This window comes from Oncorhynchus tshawytscha, linkage group LG31 (genome assembly GCF_018296145.1).
Source record: "Oncorhynchus tshawytscha isolate Ot180627B linkage group LG31, Otsh_v2.0, whole genome shotgun sequence".
Classification (NCBI taxonomy): Eukaryota; Metazoa; Chordata; class Actinopteri; order Salmoniformes; family Salmonidae; genus Oncorhynchus; species Oncorhynchus tshawytscha.
Genome location: NC_056459.1, coordinates 22,971,126 through 22,997,456, shown reverse-complemented (window position 1 = coordinate 22,997,456; position 26,331 = coordinate 22,971,126). Strand labels below are relative to the sequence as shown.

Sequence of the window (26,331 nt, the reverse complement as noted above, 5' to 3'; positions counted from 1 at the left end):
ATGTCTCTGTGAAAAACAAAAAAGCAGATCAGCTACTTTTGCCTGCCAGACATAGCACCGAATGCATCGATCCCCAAGAGTACATTCACGTCGCTTAGCTAGCTAGCTAGCTACTAACAATATATTTCCATGCTCTGAAAAGGGACATTTTGATGATATTGTAAACATATTTAGTTATGTTGGGCAATCATGGCATCCAACCTGTCACTCTGATTTTCCACAACACGAAAAACTGTTTTCTTCACCTTCCTCCAAACTTGTTAAAACAGCTCTCTCTCCAAGACGTAAGCTATAAACTAGCTAGCTAGCTAACAGCTAGTTAGTGTTGTCTTTTAAGTTGTGTCAAATAATAACTATGCCAAACTATCAACAAACTACCGGTAGCTAACTTGCACTTGTAACCATTGCATGCCATTTCTTCTGGTCTGATCTGTAGTATGACAATTTCCCAACGTTTTTTCATGCAATTAGCTATCTTCTGTGTTATAAAGAACCAGGCCCTGGAGCTGTCCTGGGGTCATGATGCCCGTGTGTTCCTCAGCTGGACCAGAAGCAGAAGCCCTGTCAACCAGGAGGACCACAAAGTAGCGCTGAGCAGGCAACTGGGAGAGAAGCTTGGACTCAGAGATGGAGAGCAGGCAATGATGTCCCATTCACTAATTCTCTTGCCCATTCCCCAAACTCATCATGCCCTGATAACCCCACTTTTCCTGATTACTAACTCATGTTGGATGGTTTCAGGGCTTCTTGCGGTCATGCCAGCAGGTCCTGTCTGTACAGCAGGTGTTTGTGGAGCCACTCTCCTCTGACGACTGGGAAATCCTGGTGAGAACCTATAGAGAGGTCTTTGTGCAATAGGCAAGCTCACCCATCAGAAACATTTAGTACCCTATGGTTTTAGTATAGCCTGGGAGTGTTGCCTGTGGGTTTATTCTTCATTCAACTCCTTTGTCGTTGTCATGCAACAGACAGCTACCAAGGCTATTTTTGATCCTTTGCTGTCACAGCAAATTCAACATTGAAGAGCAACTGTCAATATGGTTCGTAAATGTACAGTTTGGGATGGGCAAATATTTAACCATGTCTTGTCCTCAGGAGCTCCACAGTGCAGAGCTGGAGCAGCAGCTCCTGGATCAGATTAGAGTGGTGTTTCCTGATGCAGTGTTTCCTGTGTGGGTGGACCAGAGAACAGTCATCTACATCAGAATCGGTCAGCACTGATTTTCACTTTTACATTTTCTCAGCATCTAACAGCTATGAACTCACCAGCTCCTATGTTATGACCAAAGAAACAGTTGATCAGAGGAGGCTGATTGGAGGAGCTATAGGAGGACGACAAGCTCATTGTAATTTCTGGAATGTAATTTCTGGCCATTACAATGAGCAATCCTCCTATAGCTCCTCCCACCAGCCTCATCTGCAGTTGATGTCATACTATCGTTCATACTCTTCTTCTTCTGCAGCTTCACTCACCCCAACTGTGCCGTACGGTCGATTAGAGCAGTTCACAGAGCTACACGTCTCTCCTAAAATCCGTGCTGGAAGTGAGGACCTCTCCTGCGCTCCTTCTGGATCATCCTTATCCAATCAGAACATGCCCCTCCACAGGCAGCCGAACTTTGACCTCTCACCCTCCTCCAGGTCCTCTCAGGAGTTCAGCGTTCAGGGGACTGGACTCCCTGTAGAACAACATCCTAACGCTGCTGCCCTCCAGAGCCCCCGGCAGTGGGGCGGGATAGCAGACGTAAAGAGCCTGGTCAGGTACATGCTAACAGGGAACTGTGACCCTGTGAGAGAGACTCCACCCATCCCCACCATCCCTGCCCTCCTCAGTGACTCAGTCTTCAGAGTGTGCAGAGCACCGCCCGTGTCTCCTGGCCCTCTGAGTGCCACCCATGGGGTTGCCCACATCCTGCCCTGGGGCCAGCAGATGGGAGGTAATATCCATGGAGGCCAGCCAGCTGTGACCTATGGCCTACTGTCCAAGGTGCTCTCTCCCAAGGAGGTGAGAGAGAGGGCTAAGCAGGCCATGGAAAAGAAGAAGGGTGGCGGGGCTGGTGATGCTCCCCAGCCAGGTGGTGCTGGTGGGGTAGGAGACAGGGAGGAAAAAGAGGATGCCACTGTAGTCAAGGTGGTGTGTCACCTTACAGAGGGGTTGAAAGGGAAGCAGGGATCATCTAGAGAGGGAGAGCTCCACAGTGGAAGGGTCTGGGTGAGTACACGTACTGAAGCCATGGTCTAAACTCAAGTTGGACACGATGTAGGCCTAATCAAATGACCCATTCTACCCATGGTTTACAGGTTTGTCAGCCCTAACGTATTCATATTGAGGCTCATATGTATCCATGCCTCATACAGTTGTTTTTCTCAGATCCCACAATCCCTGGAAACTAGTCTTCATATCAACCCACACTCATCAGTGAGAATCAAGCCAATCAAGTCAACTCCTAAAGTAGCCACCAGTATCCACCTGCAGCCTTTACAACCACTGGTGAGTAACATTTATTTTTACATCATGTTATATCTTCAGAGCTTTGACATATTGGTACATTTGGAATACGCAATTCTATGGATTCTACTGTTCTATTCAGCCTAATCTTGTACTTTCCGTGTTGCTGTTTGACCCCTGCCCTGGTGTCCTCCTAGCCTGCAGCAGAGAGTGAGGTGGAGATTCAGACTGCCTTCCTGGGTTGGCTGCACACCCAGAGCCACGAACCACTAGCCTGTCTGACTGGCCGCTCCAACACCATCTTCCTACCTGCCACTGAAGGTACACATAGGTTGCATCACAAATAGCACCCTGTCCCCTTTATAGTGCACTATAAAAATAAAATCCAAGTTTATTGGTCATGTACCCACTTTAGCAGAAGTTATAGCAGCTGCAGTGAAATGTTTGTGTTACTAGCTTCTAACTGCAGTAAAATGTCAAACAAATACAGTGTTTTCAGAAAGTATTCACACCCCTTGACCTTTTTCACATTTTGTAGTGTTATAGTCTGAATTTAAGTTGTTTAATTTAGATTATGTGTCACTGATCTTCACACAATACCCCATAATGTCAAAGTGGTATTTTGTTTGTAGAACCTTTTTGAAATGAATTCCAAATTTAAAGCTGAAATGTCTTGTCAGTAAGTTTTCAACCCCTTTGTTATGGAAAGCCTAAATAAAGGAGTAAAAATGAGCTTAAGTCAAATAATAAGTTGCATGGTCTCATTCTGTGTTCAATAATAGTGGTTAACATTATTTTTGAATGACTGCCTCATCTCTATATCCCACACATACAATTATCTGTAAGGTCCATCAATCGAGTAGAGAATTTCAAGCACCGATTCAACCACAAAGACCATGGAGGTTTTTCAATGCCTCGCAAACAAGGGCACCGCTTGGTAGATGGGTAAAAAAAAAAAAAAAGCAGATGCTGCATATCACTTTGAGCATGGTGAAGTAATTAATTAGGCTTTGGATAGTGTGTCACTACAAAGATACAGGCGTCCTTCCTAACTCAGTTGCCGGAGAGGAAGGAAACTGCTCAGGGATTTCACCATGAGGCCCATGGGGATTTTAAAATGGTTACACAGTTTAATGGTTGTGATATGAGAGCTGAGGATGAATCAACAACATTGTAATTACTCCATAGTGCTAACCTAAATGACAGAGTGAAAAAAGGAAGCCTGTACAGAAGAAAAAAAATCATCCAAAACATGCATCCTGTTTGCAACAAGGCACTTAAGTAATACTGCAAAAAAATGTGAGAAATAAATGTATTTTTTTTCCTGAATACAAAGTGATATGTTCAGGGAAAATCCAACACATCAACTGAGTGCCACTCTTCATATTTTCAAACATGGTGGTGGCATGTTATGGGTATGCTTGTCATCGGCAAGGACTAGGGATTTTTTTTTTTTTTTTAGGATAAAAAGAAACGGAATACAGCTATAAGCACAGTCAAAATCCTAGAGGAGAACCTGGTTCAGTCTGCTTTCCAACAGACGCTGGGAGGCAAATTCACCTTTCAGCAAGACAATAACCTAAAACACAAGGTCAAGTCTACACTGGAGTTGCTTACCACGGCGAAATTGAATGTGATATGATATTTTTTTATTTCATTATCCTTACATTTGCAAACATTTCTAAAAACATGTTTTCATGTTGTCATTGTGTAGATGGGTGAGAAACATCTATCCATTTTTAATTCAGGCTGGAACACAACAATGTGGAATAAGTCTATGGGTATGAATACTGTCTGAAGGCACTGTACACAAATAATACAAATCAAGAAATGTCAGAGGGAATAAGTCACTCTGTGATGGTTGGCAGCAGGTTCTTCAACCTCACCCAAAGTGTATGGAGTGCATTGTAAATGTAATACAATCTTGATCTTCTCACTTCAGGCAAGGTGGAGTTTGCTCTGACTGTGTTGAAGTCAGAACCTGAGCCGGAGAGTAAAGCGCCTGACCAGTTGTTTCTGTTGGCTCCATGTGTGATACAGAAAACAGACATACAGGTACTAGTGACAAGCTTTGCTAACTCAGACTTCATACACTGAGTGTAAAAAAACATTAAGAATACCTTCCTAATATTGAGGTCCCCCCCCCCCCCTCATGATGTCTAGGTTGTCAGGGAACCTGTAACTGTGCCTACAATGAAAGCCATGGGTGAGACACCTAATCAAGATCTACCCTCTCTCAGCAGTCTTGGGTAAACCACCAGATTCCTTACAGAACACACTAACCTGTTAAAGTCATAGCTGTGTGAACCAAATGGATATTTTTATACTAAACATCTCACAAACGGTATAGGATTTATGTTTTTGGTTGATTGTTGATTAATGGTAGCTGTTTTTATGTTGGTCGAGTTCCAGGCCGACTACATTGCAGACGTGGCACACGACCATTGGTTGATGCAATGTAACATCATCCCACTGCGCAGTCGGGCAACAGACTGCCATATCAAATGATTTGCTTAGTTGACATGTCAAACCCCTATCCAGGCATGATGCGATCTGGCATGCATCTGCAATGTAGTCAGCCTGGAATGCGGCCAAAGTGTGTCACTGCCCTGCCATGATGTGACCTGTGTTCTCTTCTTGTGCTGTCCCCAGTGGTGTGGAGGAGCTGATCAGGACAGGGTTTAACTTCCTCTCCCACAGCCTGATGGGACGGCCTCTCTCCTGGGAGCTGGTGTCCACCGGCCGGGGCCTCCGGGGCGGAGCCCTACTCATCACAGGGGCCAAGGTATCCTCTGACCTCATGTCATCCTGTCAATCTTTCCCAGAAATCAGCAGGACTGATTCTGACATGATCTGAATGTCCAAGTCAGATCACATTAAGTTAAAACAGTTTTATCTTGATATCAAGGGCTAATATGTAGGTTAAAACGAATACCACTGCCAGCTGTAGTGACCCACTCAATCAGATTGTGGACTGTGAGCATTGGTGTGACTGTCCAGTGTGTGTTTTGTATTCCCTTACAGGGAAGTGGGAAGACGGCACTCTCCAGAGCTCTGTGTAGGAAAACTATGGAGGACCTGGATGCTCATGTGGAGGTGGTTGACTGCAAAAAGCTGAAAGGTGGGAGTTGGACCTTTCACTTATTGTGTCTGTGGTGACTTGTTTATTTTTTACCATGATGATACAGTGTTGTTGTATAATGTTCTGCAGGGAAGAGAGCAGAGACCGTGAGGCAGATATTGGAAGAGGTTTTTGAACAGGCGGTGTGGAGACAGCCCTCTGTGGTCCTGCTGGATGACCTGGATCATGTGACGGGGGCACCGACCTCACCGGAACATGAACACGGACCAGAGGCTCTGCTAAGGCTGCACATTGCCCAGAGTATGATACTACACAACTCTGTGTGTGTCCATATCCGCATACGCGTCCGTGTGTGTGTTTCTTGTTCATAGACATCTAATATCTGTGTGTGTGTGTTTTGACCCCTCCCTGTGTGTGTTGTCCAGGTCTAAGGGACATGGTACATGACGTGGTGGTGCGCTCCAGCCTGGTGTCTCTGGTCGTCAGTAGTCACAGTGAACATTCTCTCCACCCGTCACTCAGGGAGGTGCAGGGCTCCCACTTCCTCCAGGGCTTCATACACATCCAGCCTCCTGATCAGGTAACTGGGGTAGGGTCAAGTTGCCCCTCTGTGCTGATTTTGGGTCAGTTTAGCAATTCTACCTCTAATGGCTCAGGTTAGCATCGGGGGAGAATAAGCTAAACCTAGATCTGGGAACCACGTCCATTTATCCAGCTTGACTTTGCGCTGGTTGCTAATGCTCTGAAATATCTATGTTGTCTTACCAGCAAATTAGCAAGAAGTAACTGAATTAAAATTTATTGGACATGATAGTGTCTTTGTTGCTACATGGACAGGACAGTGTCTTTGTCGTTCATGGACAGGACAATGTCTTTGTCGTTCATGGACAGGACAGTGTCTTTGTCGTTCATGGACATGATAGTGCCTTTGTCGTTCATGGACATGATAGTGCCTTTGTCGTTCATGGACAGGACAGTGTCTTTGTCGTTCATGGACATGATAGTGCCTTTGTCGTTCATGGACATGCCAGTGTCTTTGTCGTTCATGGACAGGACAGTGTCTTTGTTGCTACATGGACAGGACAGTGTCTTTGTTGCTACATGGACAGGACAGTGTCTTTGTCGTTCATGGACAGGACAGTGTCTTTGTTGCTCATGGACATGCCAGTGTCTTTGTCGTTCATGGACATGATAGTGTCTTTGTCGCTCATGGACATGATAGTGTCTTTGTTGCTACATGGACATGACAGTGTCTTTGTCGCTCATGGACATGATAGTGTCTTTGTTGCTCATGGACATGATAGTGTCTTTGTCGCTCATGGACATGCCAGTGTCTTTGTTGCTCATGGACATGCCAGTGTCTTTGTCGCTCATGGACAGGACAGTGTCTTTGTTGCTACATGGACAAGACAGTGTGCTGCTACATGGACAGGACAGTGTCTTTGCTGCTACATGGACAGGACAGTGTCTTTGTTGCTACATGGACAAGACAGTGTGCTGCTACATGGACAGGACAGTGTCTTTGTTGCTACATGGACAGGACAGTGTCTTTGTTGCTACATGGACAGGACAGTGTCTTTGCTGCTACATGGACAGGACAGTGTCTTTGTTGCTACATGGACAGGACAGTGTCTTTGTTGCTACATGGACAGGACAGTGTCTTTGCTGCTACATGGACAAGACAGTGTCTTTGTTGCTACATGGACAGGACAGTGTCTTTGTTGCTACATGGACAGGACAGTGTCTTTGTTGCTACATGGACAGGACAGTGTCTTTGTTGCTACATGGACAGGACAGTGTCTTTGTTGCTACATGGACAGGACAGTGTCTTTGTTGCTACATGGACAGGACAGTGTCTTTGTTGCTACATGGACAGGACAGTGTCTTTGTTGCTACATGGACAGGACAGTGTCTTTGTTGCTACATGTATCTTTCTTTCTAATAATGTGTATTACATAGTTATGTCTCGCTTTGTGACTGTCAAGTAATTTGTGCAAAGGCGTCATCTTCACCTTTGTGATGATAATTATGCCAGACAGTTAATGTGGACCATCTGTAAACAGTTAATGTGGACCATCTGTAAACAGTTAATGTGGACCATCTGTAAACAGTTAATGTGGACCATCTGTAAACAGTTAATGTGGACCATCTGTAAACAGTTAATGTGGACCATCTGTAAACAGTTAATGTGGACCATCTGTAAACAGTTAATGGGGACCATCTGTAAACAGTTAATGGGGACCATCTGTAAACAGTTAATGGGGACCATCTGTAAGCGTAGCATTTTTTGTTGTTGATATTTTCTGGAAAAGGACCTGTAAGTAGGCATTTCACTGTTAGTCAACACCTGATGTTTATGAAGAATGTGGCAAGTAAAATTAGATTAGATTTGATATGTATTGTGACTGTGTTGTCTGCCTGTCAGGCCCAGAGAGGAGAGATCCTGCGCTGTCTGATCCTCAGTAAGACTGCTGTATCCAAGGAGACCCTACATACGCTCGACCTGGGGATTATTGCCAAGGAAACAGAGGGCTACCTGCCCCGTGACCTGGCCCTGCTGCTAGAGAGGGCCATCCATGCCAACGCCCTACACAGGGCACGCAGCACCCAGGGTTGGTAACCTATCTATTCCAGTCCCTACACAGGGCACGCAGCACCCAGGGTTGGTAACCTATCTATTCCAGTCCCTACACAGGGCACGCAGCACCCAGGGTTGGTAACCTATCTATTCCAGTCCCTACACAGGGCACGCAGCACCCAGGGTTGGTAACCTATCTATTCCAGTCCCTACGCAGGGCACGCAGCACCCAGGGTTGGTAACCTATCTATTCCAGTCCCTACACAGGGCACGCAGCACCCAGGGTTGGTAACCTATCTATTCCAGTCCCTACACAGGGCACGCAGCACCCAGGGTTGGTAACCTATCTATTCCAGTCCCTACACAGGGCACGCAGCACCCAGGGTTGGTAACCTATCTATTCCAGTCCCTACACAGGGCACGCAGCACCCAGGGTTGGTAACCTATCTATTCCAGTCCCTACACAGGGCACGCAGCACCCAGGGTTGGTAACCTATCTATTCCAGTCCCTACACAGGGCACGCAGCACCCAGGGTTGGTAACCTATCTATTCCAGTCCCTACACAGGGCACGCAGCACCCAGGGTTGGTAACCTATCTATTCCAGTCCCTACACAGGGCACGCAGCACCCAGGGTTAGTAACCTATCTATTCCAGTCCCTACACAGGGCACGCAGCACCCAGGGTTGGTAACCTATCTATTCCAGTCCCTACACAGGGCACGCAGCACCCAGGGTTGGTAACCTATCTATTCCAGTCCCTACACAGGGCATGCAGCACCCAGGGTTAGTAACCTATCTATTCCAGTCCCTACACAGGGGATGCCTCAGGGCAGTGACTGGGGACATTGCCCTGTGTAGGGTGCCGTCTTTCGGATGGGATATTAAACGGGTGTCCTGACTCTCTGAGGTCATGAAAGCTTCCATCGCACTTATCGTAAGAGTAGGGGTGTTAACCCTGGTGTCCTGGCTAAATTCCCAAGCTGTCCCTAATCATCCCCAGCTTACAATTGGCTCATGCATCCCCCTCCTCTCCCCTGTAACTATTCCCCAGGTCATTGCTGTAAATGAGAACGTGTTCTCAGTCAACTTGCCTGGTAAAATAAATAAATAAAAATCTATCCCATTCTCTACACAGGGGACACAGCTCCCAGGATTAGTACCCTATCTATCCCATTCTCTACACAGGGGACACAGCTCCCAGGATTAGTACCCTATCTATCCCATTCTCTACACAGGGGACACAACATCCAGGGTTAGTACCCTATCTATCCCATTCCCATCCCAGGATTAGTACCCTATCTATCCCATTCTCTACACAGGGGACACAGCTCCCAGGATTAGTACCCTATCTATCCCATTCTCTACACAGGGGACACAACATCCAGGGTTAGTACCCTATCTATCCCATTCCCTACACAGGGGACACAATGCCCAGGGTTAGTACCCTATCTATCCCATTCTCTACACAGGGGACACAGCTCCCAGGATTAGTACCCTATCTATCCCATTCTCTACACAGGGGACACAGCTCCCAGGATTAGTACCCTATCTATCCCATTCTCTACACAGGGGACACAACATCCAGGGTTAGTACCCTATCTATCCCATTCCCTACACAGGGGACACAATGCCCAGGGTTAGTACCCTATCTATCCCATTCCCTACACAGGGGACACAATGCCCAGGGTTAGTACCCTATCTATCCCATTCCCTACACAGGGGACACAACACCCAGGGTTGGTACCCTATCAATCCCATTCCCTACACAGGGGACACAACGCCCAGGGTTGGTACCCTATCTATCCCATTCCCTACACAGGGGACACAGCACCCAGGGTTAGTACCCTATCTATCCCATTCCCTACACAGGGGACACAGCACCCAGGGTTGGTACCCTATCAATCCCATTCCCTACACAGGGGACACAGCACCCAGGGTTAGTACCCTATCTATCCCATTCCCTACACAGGGGACACAGCACCCAGGGTTAGTACCCAATCTATCTATCCTAGCTTTTGGCCCAAATATAAAACTATCTCTGTTTGTGGCATCCTTCCGATTCCTAAAAATGACCTTGAATTAGTAAACAAAGGCTATAGATATTTCAGTCACACCAAAACCATAACACACATCTCCCAACTTCAATCACAAACCACTAAGACAAAATGAACAACACATGGTTATCACATGCAATGACTACAGTAATAGAGTACTGTACTTGGTTGAGAATCAGTCCTTATGCTGTCCTTATTGTAACGTCGTATACTCTGTCTGTGTCTTCTCCTCGTCCCAGGAGTGTGTCTGTCGTGGAGGGATTTTGTGCAGGCTCTGAAGGGCTTCACCCCTCCCACTCTGTGGGGGGCTCAGCTGCAGAGCCCCAGTGGTGCAGGCCTTGAGAGGGTAGGGGGACTGCATCAAGTACGCCAGTTACTCATGGACACCATCCTGCTACCGGCCAAGGTGAATATCACTAGCCTGGTCCCAGATCTGTGTGTGTTGTCTTGCTAACTCCTATAGTGAGTGTGACTATGATCTGGGATCAGGTCAGTCCAAATCTCACAGGAAGACCAGGTTATTATTGTACCAGGAAAATGTTTCTCAATTACTTACCCAGGTTATACAGTAAACAGGACAGGTTGGATGAATCCATTAATTGGTGTTGCTGTAGAACTTTGTCTCAGAGCTTTGGTGGAGCTGTTCGCCTATAGAATTTGATATGAGGTACTTGGTGTGTTATTGGATAGTCGCCCATCTCCCACTCATGTCAGTCTTTCTATGTTCCAGTATCCGGTGCTCTTCTCCAGCCTTCCCATCCGGCAGCGCTCAGGACTTCTGCTGTACGGCGCTCCAGGCACTGGGAAAACCCTGCTGGCTGGTGCCGTGGCCAAGGAGAGTGGGATGAACTTCATCAGTATCAAGGTGGGTTTGAAATGTACCAGGACCCGTCTCAAATCGCACCCTATTGCCTATATAGTGCACTACTTTTGACCAGGGACCATAGGGTAGTAGTGCACTATGTAGGGAATAGGGTGCCATTTGTGTTCACAGCCCCAGTATCGGTGACTAGATAAATGAATGCTTAAAGGCCAGGTTTCTGTACAGCACTTTGAGAGATCTGCTGATATAAAAAGGGCTTTAGAAATACATTTGATTGATTGAAATACGTTCTAATACAAGAATACATGGTGAGCGTTAACACTGGGAACTTAGTGTTGCGTGGTTTCATTGAGTCGCATATGAGTGTGTTTTTAATACTGTTTTCAGGGTCCCGAACTCCTCAGCAAGTACATTGGAGCCAGTGAGCAGGCTATCAGAGACGTCTTCCAGAGGTGTGTGCACTTTGCTACACAATACTGTAACCATAGCTACAAACTGTGCTGGTGTAGTGTTAACCTATACTATGTGTTTCTGTTCCCCTGCAGAGCCCAGGCTGCTACGCCCTGCATCCTGTTCTTTGATGAGTTTGACTCCTTGGCACCCAGGAGGGGTCACGACAACACCGGGGTCACTGACCGGGTGGTCAACCAGCTACTGACCCAGCTGGATGGGGTGGAGGGACTACAGGGTACGGAGAGAGGAGGGCGGCATCTAGAACAGACACTGCTGTCATATGTTTAACATACATTTCATTAGGCTTTGCTTAGTCGGCTTGATTTAGTTTTATGATATACTTTCATTTAGACAAATTAACAGGGCACGCAGCACCCAGGGTTAGTACCCTATCTATCCCAGTCCCTAAAACAAGGGATGCAGCACCCAGGGTTAGTACCCTATCTATCCCAGTCCCTACACAGGGGACGAATCACCCAGGGTTAGTACCCTATCTATCCCAGTCCCTACAAAGGGGATGCATCACCCAATCTATCCCAGTCCCTACACAGGGCACGCAGCACCCAGGGTTAGTACCCTATCTATCCCAGTCCCTACACAGGGGACGAATCACCCAGGGTTAGCACCCTATCTATCCCAGTCCCTACACAGGGGATGCATCACCCAGGGTTAGCACCCTATCTATCCCAGTCCCTACACAGGGGATGCATCACCCAGGGTTAGCACCCTATCTATCCCAGTCCCTACACAGGGGATGCATCACCCAGGGTTAGCACCCTATCTATCCCAGTCCCTACACAGGGATGCATCACCCAGGGTTAGCACCCTATCTATCCCAGTCCCTAAAACAAGGGATGCAGCACCCAGGGTTAGCACCCTATCTATCCCAGTCCCTACACACGGGACAAATCACCCAGGGTTAGCAACCTATCTATCCCAGTCTCTACACAAGGGACGCAGCACCCAGGGTTAGCACCCTATCTATCCCAGTCCCTACACAGGGGACAAATCACCCAGGGTTAGCACCCTATCTATCCCAGTCCCTACACAAGGGACGCAGCACCCAGGGTTAGCACCCTATCTATCCCAGTCCCTACACAGGGTTAGTACCCGATTTCCAAGATGGCGCCGGAGGAGATGGCCGCCGTTTTACAGTCTCCTAACCAAATCAAATCAAATCAAATTTTATTTGTCACATACACATGGTTAGCAGATGTTAATGCGAGTGTAGCGAAATGCTTGTGCTTCTAGTTCCGACAATGCAGTAATAACGAACAAGTAATCTAACTAACAATTCCAAAAAAAAAAGAACTACTGTCTTATACACAGTGTAAGGGGATAAAGAATATGTACATAAGGATATATGAATGAGTGATGGTACAGAGCAGCATAGGCAAGATACGGTAGATGATATCGAGTACAGTATATACATATGAGATGAGTATGTAAACCAAGTGGCATAGTTAAAGTGGCTAGTGATACATGTATTACATAAGGATGCAGTCGATGATATAGAGTACAGTATCTACGTATGCATATGAGATGAATAATGTAGGGTAAGTAACATTTATATAAGGTAGCATTGTTTAAAGTGGCTAGTGATATATTTACATCATTTCCCATCAATTCCCATTATTAAAGTGGCTGGAGTAGAGTCAGTGTCATTGACAGTGTGTTGGCAGTAGCCACTCAATGTTAGTGGTGGCTGTTTAACAGTCTGATGGCCTTGAGATAGAAGCTGTGCACCTGTACTGACCTCGCCTTCTGGATGACAGCGGGGTGAACAGGCAGTGGCTCGGGTGGTTGATGTCCTTGATGATCTTTATGGCCTTCCTGTAGCATCGGGTGGTGTAGGTGTCCTGGAGGGCAGGTAGTTTGCCCCCGGTGATGCGTTGTGCAGACCTCACTACCCTCTGGAGAGCCTTACGGTTGAGGGCGGTGCAGTTGCCATACCAGGCGGTGATACAGCCCGCCAGGATGCTCTCGATTGTGCATCTGTAGAAGTTTGTGAGTGCTTTTGGTGACAAGCCAAATTTCTTCAGCCTCCTGAGGTTGAAGAGGCGCTGCTGCGCCTTCCTCACGATGCTGTCTGTGTGAGTGGACCAATTCAGTTTGTCTGTGATGTGTATACCGAGGAACTTAAAACTTGCTACCCTCTCCACTACTGTTCCATCGATGTGGATGGGGGTGTTCCCTCTGCTGTTTCCTGAAGTCCACAATCATCTCCTTAGTTTTGTTGACGTTGAGTGTGAGGTTATTTTCCTGACACCACACTCCGAGGGCCCTCACCTCCTCCCTGTAGGCCGTCTCGTCGTTGTTGGTAATCAAGCCTACCACTGTTGTGTCGTCCGCAAACTTGATGATTGAGTTGGAGGCGTGCATGGCCACGCAGTCGTGGGTGAACAGGGAGTACAGGAGAGGGCTCAGAACGCACCCTTGTGGGGCCCCAGTGTTGAGGATCAGCGGGGAGGAGATGTTGTTGCCTACCCTCACCACCTGGGGGCGGCCTGTCAGGAAGTCCAGAACCCAGTTGCACAGGGCGGGGTCGAGACCCAGGGTCTCGAGCTTGATGACGAGCTTGGAGGGTACTATGGTGTTGAATGCCGAGCTGTAGTCGATGAACAGCATTCTCACATAGGTATTCCTCTTGTCCAGATGGGTTAGGGCAGTGTGCAGTGTGGTTGAGATTGCATCGTCTGTGGACCTATTTGGGCGGTAAGCAAATTGGAGTGGGTCTAGGGTGTCAGGTAGGGTGGAGGTGATATGGTCCTTGACTAGTCTCTCAAAGCACTTCATGATGACGGATGTGAGTGCTACGGGCGGTAGTCGTTTAGCTCAGTTACCTTAGCTTTCTTGGGAACAGGAACAATGGTGGCCCTCTTGAAGCATGTGGGAACAGCAGACTGGTATAGGGATTGATTGAATATGTCCGTAAACACACCGGCCAGCTGGTCTGCGCATGCTCTGAGGGCGCGGCTGGGGATGCCGTCTGGGCCTGCAGCCTTGCGAGGGTTAACACGTTTAAATGTCTTACTCACTTCGGCTGCAGTGAAGGAGAGACCGCATGTTTTCGTTGCAGGCCGTGTCAGTGGCACTGTATTGTCCTCAAAGCGGGCAAAAAGTTATTTAGTCTGCCTGGGAGCAAGACATCCTGGTCCGTGACTGGGCTGGGTTTCTTCCTGTAGTCCGTGATTGACTGTAGACCCTGCCACATGCCTCTTGTGTCTGAGCCGTTGAATTGAGATTCTACTTTGTCTCTGTACTGGCGCTTAGCTTGTTTGATAGCCTTGCGGAGGGAATAGCTGCACTGTTTGTATTCAGCCATGTTACCAGACACCTTGCCCTGATTAAAAGCAGTGGTTCGTGCCTTCAGTTTCACATGAATGCTGCCATCAATCCAAGGTTTCTGGTTAGGGAATGTTTTAATCGTTGCTATGGGAACGACATCTTCAACGCACGTTCTAATGAACTCGCACACCGAATCAGCGTATTCGTCAATGTTGTCTGACGCAATACGAAACATCTCCCAGTCCACGTGATGGAAGCAGTCTTGGAGTGTGGAGTCAGCTTGGTCGGACCAGCGTTGGACAGACCTCAGCGTGGGAGCCTCTTGTTTTAGTTTCTGTCTGTAGGCAGGGTTCAACAAAATGGAGTCGTGGTCAGCTTTTCCGAAAGGGGGGCGGCAGGGCCTTATATGCGTCGCGGAAGTTAGAGTAACAATGATCCAAGGTCTTTCCACCCCTGGTTGCGCAATCGATATGCTGATAAAATTTAGGGAGTCTTGTTTTCAGATTAGCCTTGTTAAAATCCCCAGCTACAATGAATGCAGCCTCCGGATAAATCGTTTCCAGTTTGCAGAGAGTTAAATAAAGTTCGTTCAGAGCCATCGATGTGTCTGCTTGGGGGGATATATACGGCTGTGATTATAATCGAAGAGAATTCTCTTGGTAGATAATGCGGTCTACATTTGATTGTGAGGAATTCTAAATCAGGTGAACAGAAGGATTTGAGTTCCTGTATGTTTCTTTCATCACACCATGTCACGTTAGTCATAAGGCATACGCCCCCGCCCCTCTTCTTACCAGAAAGATGTTTGTTTCTGTCGGCGCGATGCGTGGAGAAACCCACTGGCTGCACCGCTTCGGATTGCGTCTCTCCAGTTAGCCATGTTTCCGTGAAGCAGAGAACGTTGCAGTCTCTGATGTCCCTCTGGAATGCTACCCTTGCTCGGATTTCATCAACCTTGTTGTCAAGAGACTGGACATTGGCGAGAAGAATGCTAGGGAGAGGTGCACGATGTGCCCGTCTCCGGAGTCTGACCAGAAGACCGCTTCGTTTCCCTCTTTTTCTGAGTCGTTTTTTCGGGTCGCTGCATGGGATCCACTCCGTTGTCCTGTTTGTAAGGCAGAACACAGGATCCGCATCGCGAAAAACATATTCTTGGTCGTACTGATGGTGAGTTGACGCTGATCTTATATTCAGTAGTTCTTCTCGGCTGTATGTAATGAAACCTAAGATGACCTGGGGTACTAGTGTAAGAAATAACACGTAAAAAAACAAAAAACTGCATAGTTTCCTAGGAACGCGAAGCGAGGCGGCCATCTCTGTCGGCGCCGGACTTCTCAATTGCGTTATTATGTGTTTTTTTCCGCGATATTTGTAAATTCTTTGTACATAATGTTTCTGCAACCGTTTTTTACGGCAGAAAAGAGCTTCTAGATATCAGGACAGTGATCACTACCTCGGATTAGACAAAGAGCTTCTGGATATCAGGACAGTGATCACTACCTCGGATTAGACAAAGAGCTTCTAGATATCAGGACAGCGATCACTCACCTCGGATTAGACAAAGAGCTTCTAGATATCAGGACAGTGATCACTACCTCGGATTAGACAAAGAGCTTCTAGATATCAGGACAGTGATCAATCACCTCGGATTAGACAAAGAGCTTCTGGATATCAGGACAGTGATCACTACCTCGGATTAGACAAAGAGCTTCTGGATATCAGGACAGTGATCACTCACCTCGGATTAGACAAAGAGCTTCTGGATATCAGGACAGTGATCACTCACCTCGGATTAGACAAAGAGCTTCTGGATATCAGGACAGTGATCACGACCTCGGATTAGACAAAGAGCTTCTGGATATCAGGACAGTGATCACTACCTCGGATTAGACAAAGAGCTTCTGGATATCAGGACAGTGATCACTACCTCGGATTAGACAAAGAGCTTCTGGATATCAGGACAGTGATCACTACCTCGGATTAGACAAAGAGCTTCTGGATATCAGGACAGCGACCACTCACCTCGGATTAGACAAAGAGCTTCTGGATATCAGGACAGCGACCACTCACCTCGGATTAGACAAAGAGCTTCTGGATATCAGGACAGCGACCACTCACCTCGGATTAGACAAAGAGCTTCTGGATATCAGGACAGCGACCACTCACCTCGGATTAGACAAAGAGCTTCTGGATATCAGGACAGCGACCACTACCTCGGACTAGACAAAGAGCTTCTGGATATCAGGACAGCGATCACTACCTCGGATTACACAAAGATTTCTTCAACAGCAGCAAGCAGGACTCACACGATCTTCTCCAAACAACCCACAGGGCAGACATCCCAATTATTCGCAAGAGGAAGTGACGGAGAGGATCGAAGAGCCGGATGCCTCGTCCGGAGCCGCAGAAGACTAGCAAAGCTGCCGTTACCGTAAATATGACTCGACAACATGCAATCATTGGACAATAAACTAGACGAGGTAAGATTACGAATATCCTACCAACGGGACATAAAAAACTGTAATATCCTATGCTTCACGGAATCGTGGCTGAATGATGACATGGATATTCAGCTAGCGGGATACACGCTGCACCAGCAGGATAGAACAGCACACTCCGGTAAGACGGGTGGGGGGGTCTGTGCATATTTGTAAACAACAGCTGGTGCACGAAATAAAAAGAAGTCTCTAGATTTTGCTGGCCTGAAGTAGAGTATATTGTGATAAACTGCAGGCCACACTGCAGGCCTAGAGAGTTCTCAGCTATACTTTTCGTGGCTGTTTATTTACCACCACAGACAGATGCTGGCACTAAGACCACACTCAGTCAGCTGTATAAGGAAATAAGCACTCAGAAAAGCACTCACCCAGAGGCGGCGCTCCTAGTGGCCGGAGACTTTAATGCAGGGAAACATAAATCAGTTCTTCCACATCTCTATCAACATGTTAAATGTGCAAACAGAGGGAAAACAGATCAACTGTACTCCACACACAGCGACGCGTACAAAGCTCTCCCTCGCCCTCCATTTGGTAAATCCGACCACAACTCTATCCTCCTGATTCCTGCTTACAAGCAACATTTAAAGCAGGAAGCACCAGTGACTCGGTCTATAAAAAAGTGGTCAGATGAAGCAGATGCTAAACTAAAGGACTGTTTTGCTAACACAGACTGGAATATGTTCCGGGATTCTTTTCTGATGGCATTGAGGAGTACATCGCATCAGTCACTGGCTTTATCAATAAGTGGATCGCGGACGTCGTCCCCACAGGGACTGTACGTACATACCCCAACCAGAAGCCATGGATTACAGGCACCATTCGCACTGAGCTAAAGGGTAGAGCTGCCTCTTTCAAGGTGTGGGACTCTAACCCGGAAGCTTACAAGAAATCCCGCTATGCCCTCCGATGAACCATCAAACAGGCAAAGCGTCAATACAGGGCTAAGATTGAATCATACTACACCGTCTCCGACTCTCGTCGGATGTGGCAGGGCTTGCAAACTATTACAGACTACAAAGGGAACCACAGCCGCGAGCTGCCTAGTGACACTAGCCTACCAGACGAGCTAAATCACTTCTATGCTCGCTTTGAGACAAGCAAAACTGGCTAACCGGGCTATCTGCATTGTGTCCCACCACCCGCCAACCCCTCTTTTTATGCTTCTGCTACTCTCTGTTCATCATATGTGCATAGTCACTTTAACGATACCTACATGTACATACTACCTCAATAAGCCCGACTAACAGGTGTCTGTATAGAGCCTTGCTACTCTTTTTTTCAAATGTATTTCTACTGTTGTTTTCTTTCTTCATTTACCTACACACACACACACACCTTTTTTTGGCACCATTGGTTAGCGCCTGTAAGTAAACATTTCACTGTAAGGTTTACACCTGTTGTATTCGGTGCACGTGACAAATAAACTTTGATTTGATCTATCTATCCTACTAGCTTTTGTCCCATTCCATTAGGCTTTGCTTAGTCGGCTTGATTTATGATATACTTAAATTGTTTATATATTTAGACAAATTAACAGTACAGTCATTTTACCTGCACTATAATTTTAGTGAGTAATGTTCCTTTTGCTCAGCGGTTTGCTTGTCTTATGTTTCCCTCTCTGTGTATGTATGTGTATGTATATGTGTGTGTTTGTGTATGTGTGTGCGCGCTTGCGTCCAGGTGTGTATGTCCTGGCTGCCACTAGTCGTCCAGACTTGATAGACCCTGCCCTGCTGAGGCCTGGCCGCCTGGACAAGTCTCTCTACTGTCCCCCTCCTGACCAGGTCTGGACCACACTCAGTCCTATATAGTCTACTGTCCCCCTCCTGACCAGGTCTGGACCACACTCAGTCCTATATAGTCTACTGTCCCCCTCCTGACCAGGTCTGGACCACACTCAGTCCTATATAGTCTACTGTCCCCCTCCTGACCAGGTCTGGACCACACTCAGTCCTATATAGTCTACTGTCCCCCTCCTGACCAGGTCTGGACCACACTCAGTCCTATATAGTCTACTGTCCCCCTCCTGACCAGGTCTGGACCACACTCAGTCCTATATAGTCTACTGTCCCCCTCCTGACCAGGTCTGGACCACACTCAGTCCTATATAGTCTCTACTGTCCCCCTCCTGACCAGGTCTGGACCACACTCAGTCCTATATAGTCTCTACTGTCCCCCTCCTGACCATTTCTGGACCACACTCAGTCCTATATAGTCTCTACTGTCCCCCTCCTGACCAGGTCTGGACCACACTCAGTCCTATATAGTCTACTGTCCCCCTCCTGACCACACTCAGTCCTATATAGTCTACTGTCCCCCTCCTGACCATTTCTGGACCACACTCAGTCCTATATAGTCTACTGTCCCCCTCCTGACCATGACCACACTCAGTCCTATATAGTCTACTGTCCCCCTCCTGACCAGGTCTGGACCACACTCAGTCCTATATAGTCTCTACTGCCCCCTCCTGAACAGGTCTGGACCACACTCAGTCCTATCTAGTCTCTACTGTCCCCCTCCTGACCACACTCAGTCCTATCTAGTCTCTACTCTCCCCCTCCTGACCACACTCAGTCCTATATAGTCTCTACTGTCCTCCTCCTGACCACACTCAGTCCTATATCGTCTCTACTGTCCCCCTCCTGACCACACTCAGTCCTATATAGTCTCTACTGTCCCCCTCCTGACCACACTCAGTCCTATATAGTCTCTACTGTCCCCCTCCTGACCACACTCAGTCCTATATAGTCTCTACTGTCCCCCTCCTGACCACACTCAGTCCTATATAGTCTCTACTGTCCTCCTCCTGACCACACTCAGTCCTATATAGTCTCTACTGTCCTCCTCCTGACCACACTCAGTCCTATATAGTCTCTACTGTCCTCCTCCTGACCACACTCAGTCCTATATAGTCTCTACTGTCCTCCTCCTGACCACACTCAGTCCTATATAGTCTCTACTGCCCTCCTCCTGACCACACTCAGTCCTATATAGTCTCTACTATCCCCCTCCTGACCACACTCAGTCCTATATAGGGCCAATGATACACTAGTGCACTATGTTTGGAATAGTTTGGAATTTGGGACGCAGTCTTTTGAGTGATTGTATGTTGTATTTAACCCGATGGTCCCCCCCAGGAGGCGCGTGTAGAGATCCTGAGGGCTCTGAGCCACTCGGTTCCCCTGGCTGACGATGTGGACCTGGAGCAGATGGCCGGGGCCACAGACACGTTCACTGGCGCTGACCTGAAGGCCCTGCTGTACAATGCCCAGCTAGAGGCCATCCACAGCAGCCTGGGGCCCAGCCTGCTGCACGTGAGTCATTCTGCCACCAGGGGGCGCTGTGGGTCTATTGGTAGAGATGCACTACAGCAATATATGATATTCAGTCAGCTATTGGTTCTAATACCATAGCTTCAGTAAAGAGGACTATGGATTTAATAGTAGAACTACATGGATTTATGTCATTAACCTTTTTGGGATAGGGGGCAGCATTTTCACTTTTGGATGAATAGCGTGCCCAGAGTGAACTGCCTCCTACTCTGTCCCAGATGCTAATATATGCATATTATTATTAGTATTGGATAGAAAACACTCAGAAGTTTCTAAAACTGTTTGAATGATGTGAGTATAACAGAACTCATATGGCAGGCGAAAACTTGAGAAAAATCCAACCAGGAAGTGGGACATCTGAGGTTTGTAGTTTTTCAAAGCTTGACCTACCGAATACACATTGAGATATGGATGAGGTTGCACTTTCTAGGGCTTCCACTAGATGTCAACCGTCTTTAGAAACTGGTTTGAGGATTCTGCTATTCAGGAGGGGCTCCTGAGACCTCTTTGAGTCTGTGGTCTGGCAGAGAGCCTTGGTCTCATGACGCGCGCTCCCGACAGAGTTACCTCTCGTTCCAGTGCTTTTCTTCAGACAAAGGAATTCTCCGGTTCGAACATTATTGATGTTTCATGTTAAAAACATCCTAAAGATTGATTCCATACATCGTTTGACATGTTTCTAAAGGACTGTAACAAAACTGGAAAATGGCTGTGTGTGTTTTTGTGACTTAACTCTGACCTAACATAATCATATATTGTCTTTCGCTGTAAAGCATTTTTGAAATCGGACACGATGGGTAGATTAACAATGTTGTCGAGGGGTTCCGCCTGCCCTAAAAGGTTAACAGGGTAATTCATTTTAATTATTCATTTTAGTTTTAATTAATGGTAGAGCTAAATGGATCTGTAAAAGTAACCAACAGAAAGATCTGCTGGGCTCACTGTGAATGACCAATCATCTTTTGAGGTTTCTGGCAGTGGAGGCTGGTGGGAGGAGCTATAGGAGGACGTGCTCCTTGTAATGGCTGGAATGGAGTCAAACATGGTATCCATATGTTTGATACCGTTCCATTTAGTCCATCCTAGACATTACAATGAGCCCGTACTCCTATACAGTGCATTTGAAAAGTATTCAGACTAGAGGTCGACCGATTAATCGGAATGGCCGATTAATTAGGGATGATTTCAAGTTTTAATAACAATTGGAAATCGGTATTTTTGGACACGGATTTGGCCGATTTTTATTTATTTTTAATATTTTTTTAACTAGGTAAGTCAGTTAAGAACACGTTCTTATTTTCAATGATGGCCTAGGAATGGTGGGTTAACTGCCTTGTTCAGGGGCAGAACGACAGATTTTTACCTTGTCAGTTCCAGGATTCAATCTTGCAACCCTACGGTTAACTAGTCCAAGGCTCTAACCACCTGCCTCTCATTGCACTCCACGAGGAGCCTGCCTGTTACGCAAATGCAGTAAGCCAAGGTAAGTTTCTAGCTAGCATTAAACTTATCTTATAAAAACAATCAATCAATCACTAGTTAACTACACATGGTTGATGATATTACTAGTTTATCTAGCGTGTCCTGCATTGCATATAATCAATGTGGTGTGTATTGTTGCTCCAATGTGTACCTAACCATAAACATCAATGCCTTTCTTAAAATCAATACACAGAAGTATATATTTTTAAACCTGCATATTTAGCTAAAATATATCCAGGTTAGCAGGCAATATTAACCAGGTGAAATTGTGTCACTTCTCTTGCGTTCATTGCACGCAGATTCTTTGGGCCGCCTAATTTGCCAGAATTTTACGTAATAATGACATAACATTGAAGGTTGTGCAATGTAACAGGAATATTTAGACTTAGGGATGCCACCCGTTAGATAAAATACGGAACGGTTCCGTATTTCACTGAAAGAATAAACGTCTTGTTTTCGAGATGATAGTTTCCGGATTCGACCATATTAATGACCTAAGGCTCGTATTTCTGTATGTTGTTATGTTATAACTAAGTCTATGATTTGATAGAGCAGTCTGACTGAGCGGTGGTAGGCAGCAGCAGGCTCGTTAACATTCATTCAAACAGCACTTTCGTGCGTTTTGCCAGCAGCTCTTCGCTGTGCTTCAAGCATTGAGCTGTTTATGACTTCAGGCCGATCAACTTCCGAGATTAGGCTGGTGTAACCGATGTGAAATGGCTAGCTAGTTAGCGGGGTGCGTGCTAATAGCGTTTCAAACGTCACTCGCTCTGAGACTTGGAGTGGTTGTTCCCCTTGCTCTGCATGGGTAACGCTGCTTCGAGGGTGGCTGTTGTCGTTGTGTTGCTGGTTCGAGCCCAGGTAGGAGCGAGGAGAGGGACGGAAGTTATACTGTTACACTGGCAATACTAAAGTGCCTATAAGAACATCCAGTAGTCAAAGGTAGTCAAACCTCTCCTCTCTCTCCCTCCAGAACCAGTAAACCTCTCCTCTCTATCCCTCCAGGACCAGTAAACCTCTCATCTCTCTCCCTCCAGAACCAGTAAACCTCTCCTCTCTATCCCTCTCTCCCTCCAGGACCAGTAAACCTCTCCTCTCTCTCCCTCCAGAACCAGTAAATCTCTCCTCTTTATCCCTCTCTCCCTACAGAACCAGTAAACCTCTCCTCCCTCTCTATCTCCAGGACCAGTAAACCTCTCCTCTCGCTCCCTCCAGAACCAGTAAACCTCTCCTCCCTATCCCTCTCTTCCCAAAAGACCAGTAAACCTCTCCTCTCTATCCCTCTCTCCCTCCAGGACCAGTAAACCTCTCATCTCTCCCTCCAGAACCAGTAAACCTCTCCTCTCTATCCTCTCTCTCCCTCCAGGACCAGTAAACCTCTCCTCTCTCTCCCTTCAGGACCAGTAAACCTCTCCTCTCTCTCCCTCCAGAACCAGTAAACCTCTCCTCTCTATCCCTCTCTCCCTTCAGGACCAGTAAACATCTCCTCTCTCTCCCTCCAGAACCAGTAAACCTCTCCTCTCTATCCCTCTCTCCCTCCAGGACCAGTAAACCTCTCCTCTCCTCTCTCTCCCTCCAGAACCAGTAAACCTCTCCTCTCTATCCCTCTCTCCCTTCAGGACCAGTAAACCTCTCCTCTCTCTCCCTCCAGAACCAGTAAACCTCTCCTCTCTATCCCTCTCTCCCTTCAGGACCAGTAAACCTCTCCTCTCTCTCCCTCCAGAACCAGTAAACCTCTCCTATCTCTCCCTCCAGAACCAGTAAACCTCTCCTCTCTATCCCTCTCTCCCTCCAGGACCAGTAAACCTCTCCTCTCTCTCCCTCCAGAACCAGTAAACCTCTCCTCTCTATCCCTCTCCCCTCCAGGACCAGTAAACCTCTCCTCTATCTCCCTTCAGGACCAGTAAACCTCTCCTCTCTCTCCCTCCAGAACCAGTAAACCTCTCCTCTCTATCCCTCTCTCCCTCCAGGACCAGTAAACCTCTCCTCTCTCTCCCTCCAGAACCAGTAAACCTCTCCTCTTTATCCCTCTCTCCCTTCAGGACCAGTAAACCTCTCCTCTCTCTCCCTCCAGAACCAGTAAACCTCTCCTCTCTATCCCTCTCTCAGGACCAGTAAACCTCTCCTCTCTCTCCCCCTCCAGAACCAGTAAACCTCTCCTCTCTCCCTCCAGAACCAGTAAACCTCTCCTCTCTATCCCTCTCTCCCTCCAGGACCAGTAAACCTCTCCTCTCTCCCTCCAGAACCAGTAAACCTCTCCTCTCTATCCCTCTCCCCTCCAGGACCAGTAAACCTCTCCTCTCTATCCCTCTCTCCCTTCAGGACCAGTAAACATCTCCTCTCTCTCCAGAACCAGTAAACCTCTCCTCTCTCTCCCTCCAGAACCAGTAAACCTCTCCTCTCTATCCCTCTCTCCCTTCAGGACCAGTAAACCTCTCCTCTCTCTCCCTCCAGAACCAGTAAACCTCTCCTCTCTCTCCCTCCAGAACCAGTAAACCTCTCCTCTCTATCCCTCTCTCCCTCCAGGACCAGTAAATCTCTCCTCCCTCTCTCCCTCCAGGACCAGTAAACCTCTCCCCTCTCTCCCTCTAGGACCTGGGGTCGGGTTCGGACAGCGACATAAGCCTGTCCTCCATGATCTTTCTGAACCACAGCAGTGGGTCTGATGACTCAACTGGGGAAGGGGAGAGAGGGTGCGGGCTGGACCACTCCATGGTGCTGCTGGACCTCAGCGACGTCCCCCCTGAGGACCCCCGTGGTAACATCTGGAGGCTGTATTTCGGCAGCTCCTTTGAGTCCGAGCTGGGCAACCCTTCCCCCTCAGGACTGGTGAGATGATGGTCTGGCTCCCAAACAGCATCTTGTTCTCTTATGTAGTGAAGTACATTTTAAACAGGGTCCTATGGGGCCATAGGGTACTAGTCAAAAGTAGTGCATGATATTGGGCATAGGGTGCCATTTGGGACACAATATTATGATTGATTGTCCAATCAATCACATAGTGTCATGGAAAGGGAACTAGTGGGATGAGAATAGTGTAATATGGAAAGAACCGTGTAGGGTAACACTTTTTTTGGCATAGTAGTCCCATATAGATCTATGGATGGTCATATCTAAGCAACTGCTCGCTAACAATAAGGGTTAGTGGATAGTTAGTTGAAATGTTGTTGACAGTTATTGAACATCGACAAACCATCTTCTTGGGACTATCCAAATGAAGTGTCACCCCTTATAGACCTACACGTTATTAGCAACATTAGCTAATCTTTTTAAATGACATGTACTTCTTTATGTGGAGAGCTCCGTCTAAAGCTGTGTTGTTCTCACCCTCCCTTTGTCTGTCCCCCTAGAACTCCCAGGGTGTCTCGGGGCCCAACTCTAATGACCTGACCGGTGCGTCGGTCAGAGACCCTGGCTTCTCCCACCCCCCGGCCTATATGTCCTCTCTACAGGATGGCTACGAGGAGCTCAGCCATGAGCAGCTAGACCGCCTCCGTCTGGAAATCAGCAACATCAAGAGCAACTACAGACGAGCTACTGTCAGTACTTTATCTAGGATAGTAACTCTGGTTATAAAGCACTTTTCATACATTCATCTCAAAGCACTAGTAACTGTAGGAGGTGTTTGTCTGTGCAGGAGGACAGTGTCCCGGTCCAGGGTGGCCCCATCAGGACAGGTCTGCTCCTGTGTCAGGCCCACCTCACCTCAGCCCTGAATGCCACCAGAGCCTCCCTCAGCAAGCAGGACTGGAGGAGGTACACTGACCTGTGAGTAGTACTGCAGTACATCGATCAATTTCTCAGGAAATCAAAACACCAAATAGATATGCATGCCCACCAGCCCCCGCAGCCTCTCATGATGAGTTCTGTTTTTGGTGGCCAGCACCCCCATCAAAGTTTCCCATCCCTGGTGTAAAGAGTTTTTCTTTCCAGCCTTGTTGTTTTCTGTCTCATCAGGTATGAGTCCTTTGGCGCTTCGGGAGAAGGAAAGTCTCAGAGCACAGTGACGTTCAAACCCGGCCAAAGAGTAACGCTCGCTTAATGACAGGTGTATGTCTATCTGTTAATTTTGACCTTCATTTAATGGTCATTTTGTAATTTAGCCATTTTTATTTAATGTATCTGCTACATAATATAAATCCATGCACACGTATGCATTTAAATGTAAATATGATTGTATGATACGGACATATTGACTATTAATGTTTCCAATTAAATTATCATGCAAAAAAACATGGAAAAATGTACAATGTATCACAAATTAAACAATTAGCAATATGATATTACTTCA

At 47.2% G+C, this 26,331-nt stretch overlaps 1 protein-coding gene across 1 annotated transcript; it reads left to right on the top strand.

Annotated features, from left to right (window-relative positions):
* Window positions 1–31: 31 nt before the first annotated feature.
* On the top strand, window positions 32–26,331 carry LOC112229502 (peroxisome biogenesis factor 1-like). The gene is made up of 24 exons (XM_042310571.1): window positions 32–284; window positions 492–638; window positions 742–825; window positions 1,096–1,210; window positions 1,464–2,212; window positions 2,372–2,491; window positions 2,647–2,770; window positions 4,392–4,504; window positions 4,613–4,698; window positions 5,102–5,234; window positions 5,474–5,570; window positions 5,661–5,831; window positions 5,957–6,111; window positions 7,957–8,143; window positions 10,404–10,570; window positions 10,895–11,029; window positions 11,375–11,439; window positions 11,533–11,675; window positions 18,907–19,010; window positions 20,364–20,540; window positions 24,633–24,869; window positions 25,391–25,579; window positions 25,678–25,808; window positions 25,998–26,331. The coding sequence occupies exons 1-24, from the start codon at window positions 177–179 to the stop codon at window positions 26,080–26,082; spliced, it is 3,822 nt and encodes a 1,273-aa protein (XP_042166505.1). The 5' UTR covers window positions 32–176; the 3' UTR covers window positions 26,083–26,331.